Raw genomic sequence first — 3,303 nt, forward strand, 5'->3', positions numbered from 1 at the left:
GGATAAATGAAAATGAATGAATTTATTCTAACAAGCTTCAGTTCTACTCGGCAACAGATACAAGAAGTTAGAAACGTCTCACTTAATGTATTTATACAATTCTGCTTCATCTTAATAAGCAATCAGAAAACAGTTCAACATCCCCTATTTTGCCTTGTAAGCAAACGGAAAAATTTCCTGAAATGAAATTTAAATTGCGAGGGTTTGTTACTTCTCGGTCCCATTTTTCTCTTATTGGTCTTTGCCTACGCTATTTTATTGGACCGTCAAATCTTTGTCGTATTGGTTTTCATTTTATTGGGCCGTGAAGTCTTTGTCGTATTGGTTTTCCTTGTCTAATTGCTCATTAATTCAAACTCTTCAGTTGTGATTAGCTGTAATATCTTTTCATTTCATTGGTTCAAATATTCCATTTAGGATTACGTAACTTTAATAATAGTGACGTAACATAAAAAATGGAAATATTATTCCAAAATTTTGTCTGTTTGAAATTTCGTCATTCATTGAAATTTTGTTTATTTAAATATATTATTTTTGGTGAAGTTTATACTTTTCCATGATCAGCATTCCCGAAAATAATTTTTATCATTATTCTATATTTTATTGTACCAAAGTGACGTTATATCAAATGCGATAGTAATAAATTCAGAAAAAAACAATACAAAAAATAAGTTAAATAGTGATTTTTATTATTCACTAGCTAACAGCAGCAACAAGAACAGTAATGAACAGCCAACAACAACAACAAAAAACAACAGTGAACGGCACTAACAAAATGAAAGCAACGAAAAAGCAAGAAAGTAAATAATATAATACAATACAACACAATAAAATACAATCCACCACTTGGAAGGCGGCATTAAATCGGCTCCGGCGTTATATACATTAAAGCTTCTAGGAACTACTCTAGCGTTCGTCTGCCGTTGGTGTATTCACCCGTATATCGTGCAAACTGTCGTTGCTTTTGAGCATAAACCTTGTTAACCCATCTTAAGTCACCAACGGTAGCGTTTCCTGATAGCACTTGATGAATCAGGGTGTCCATCACACCCTGTTCCGCTATCAGGAGCTGGAGCAGTTCATATAACCCGTTATGACTTTTAGCCGCTTTTCTGTTGAGCCGATTGTGGTTATTGGTTCTGATATTTACATTATACACATCCAAAGCGGCAGTCGCTCGTCGGTCATCCACTCCTGCCGAAAGTATTGGAATAGAGCGGCTAAAGTACCCGTAGTGCCTGTTTCAAGCAGTCTAACACTCGTATCAATTTCCGCTACAGGAAGGAAAGCGGTGGCCAGGAGCATTCTTATCTTTCTTCTTGTTCCTTCTTCCGTTCGATATCGTGTTTTCAGTCCCAGCTCATCTACTTTCCTATGTACCGCCTGGCAGAAGTAGAAGTAGCAGCCCTGTACTCGCGTATTCGGGAAGTAACCCCGAATTGCAGGTATCAGGGCTGTTTCAAAATCACAGATAATGGTATCTGGATTAAGGTCGACCTCCAGAACTGCCGCTTTGTCTATTAAAGCTTGAAAAATATACCCACACGTTCCAATGTCTTTACCCGTACATAAACAATAGACTGCTGGCACCAGCTTGCCCGCCACAAAGACATGGATGGTAAATAGCTGTTGATACCACTGAGGTATAATCTTGAATGTACCATCCATGCCCCAGGTTCGACAGGCTGCCAGCAGTCTAATGTTGGTACCCGTCGCAAATACCAGTATATGCCTGCAGTTACTCTGGCACAATAAAAAGTCTTCTCCAGACTTCGTTGTTTTAAACTGATCTGGTATTACCAGATCATGCCGGTGTTCAGGAAGTCTGGGGAAGCGCTTCGCCCGGTGGCCATACATCGCGGCCCTTAGCCGTCTAAAGAGAGGAAAATGGCCAGATATTGATGGCTCGGCGGACGCGGCGGAAGCTTCCTCGTCATAAATGGCCGGGATGGGCTTTGTTTCTTCCGCGCTGCGCTTTGTCAAAGCCGCCCTCTTTTCCATTTTGTACGCCAAGTGTTCATCCACCGGGCAGCTTTCGATGTAATCATTCCGCTTGATCACCGTTGTCACATCAAGGTTGGTCCATACGGCACCGCCACAACCCTATTTATCCTGTAACAAAATAAACTAATCCTTAATAATTAAGGAAACATACTGTACATTTAGCACATACTTGCGAGCACCTCCAATATTTCTGTCTGCCGGCACGTTTTAATCTGTATGCCCTGCCTTCATGAAAAAGGGACGTACCACCGCAACGATTTTGCACAAGATGCCACTCAGGTACATTAGCCATAGGGAACAGAAAGAAAATGATTTGAAAAACTCGAACGAAAAGCACTGATCGCAAATCCAACAGCAAACGAAAATAAATTGGACGGTTTTGAATTTCCTTTTATATAGCCATTTTGCAACATTTAGTTTTCATTTCTCATTGGTCTATTATCGATTTCCCTTTTGATATATAAATCTGCTCTGACTGTTTGTAAATAAATTTGTTGCCTGTTGAAATTTATCTAGATTGGATGTTAACTTCCGGGTGTAATATCAGAATACTGAATAATCTGTTTGAAAAATCTGGAATGTTGTAGCAACGCTTTTAATTTCCGGGTTACAAATGGCACTAATGCTAACGTTACGCGTTAGCTCGCAATTTCACTTAATTTTACGCATGATTTCACGCATATGCCTTTGTCAAACATTGTCCGCGTTTCTCGTTACATCACATTTGTTGATAAAGGCGATTTTAATATAAAGGGAAAATCAACAAGTGACAAATTGTTCACAGTTGCAGCTTTCAAGCTTAACCAAAGAGTGACAACTACTAAATCATTAGCATCTGAATAATTTTTTGATTTTACTGGGAGTGTTCTATTTGAATCTTTCTTGTTTGCAATCCAAGAATTTTACTTTAATATTTCTAAAGTTTCTTTCATTACGAAACAAACATCCATATATATATATATATATATTTATGCATGTCGATGACGTTTGCTGTTTTTATGAAAAATCCTGTTTGACGTTCATACATTTCATATAAAATACAGTCGAACTTGATTAAGTGCATAAGATTTTGGCCGAAAAAAATTCCCTGTTGTTAATTAAACGGTAAAATAATGTAAAATATTGGAAAAAAGTTAAAATTCTTTGATTGCTATCATGAAAGATTTTCAGGGAATGGGATGGTCCCATTCGTTCCCACTGTTCATTTATTGGTTGTTGACCGCGCTATCTTATTAGACCGTAAAGTCTTTGTCGTATTGGTTTTCCTTGTCTAATTGCTCATTGGTTCAAATCTTTCCC

At 38.0% G+C, this 3,303-nt stretch overlaps 1 protein-coding gene across 1 annotated transcript; it reads right to left on the reverse strand.

The window, feature by feature from the left end:
* Positions 1 to 901: 901 nt before the first annotated feature.
* Tsp_07078 (hypothetical protein) lies at positions 902 to 2,296 on the reverse strand. The gene is made up of 3 exons (XM_003381338.1): positions 2,156 to 2,296; positions 1,193 to 2,103; positions 902 to 1,139 (listed from the first exon to the last, which is right to left on the reverse strand). Exons 1-3 carry the CDS (start codon positions 2,294 to 2,296, stop codon positions 902 to 904), a joined length of 1,290 nt encoding a protein of 429 aa, XP_003381386.1.
* Between the last annotated feature and the right edge of the window lie 1,007 nt (positions 2,297 to 3,303).

The sequence above is a fragment of the Trichinella spiralis genome (genome assembly GCF_000181795.1).
Source record: "Trichinella spiralis strain ISS 195 chromosome Unknown Scfld1, whole genome shotgun sequence".
NCBI classification, from domain to species: Eukaryota; Metazoa; Nematoda; class Enoplea; order Trichinellida; family Trichinellidae; genus Trichinella; species Trichinella spiralis.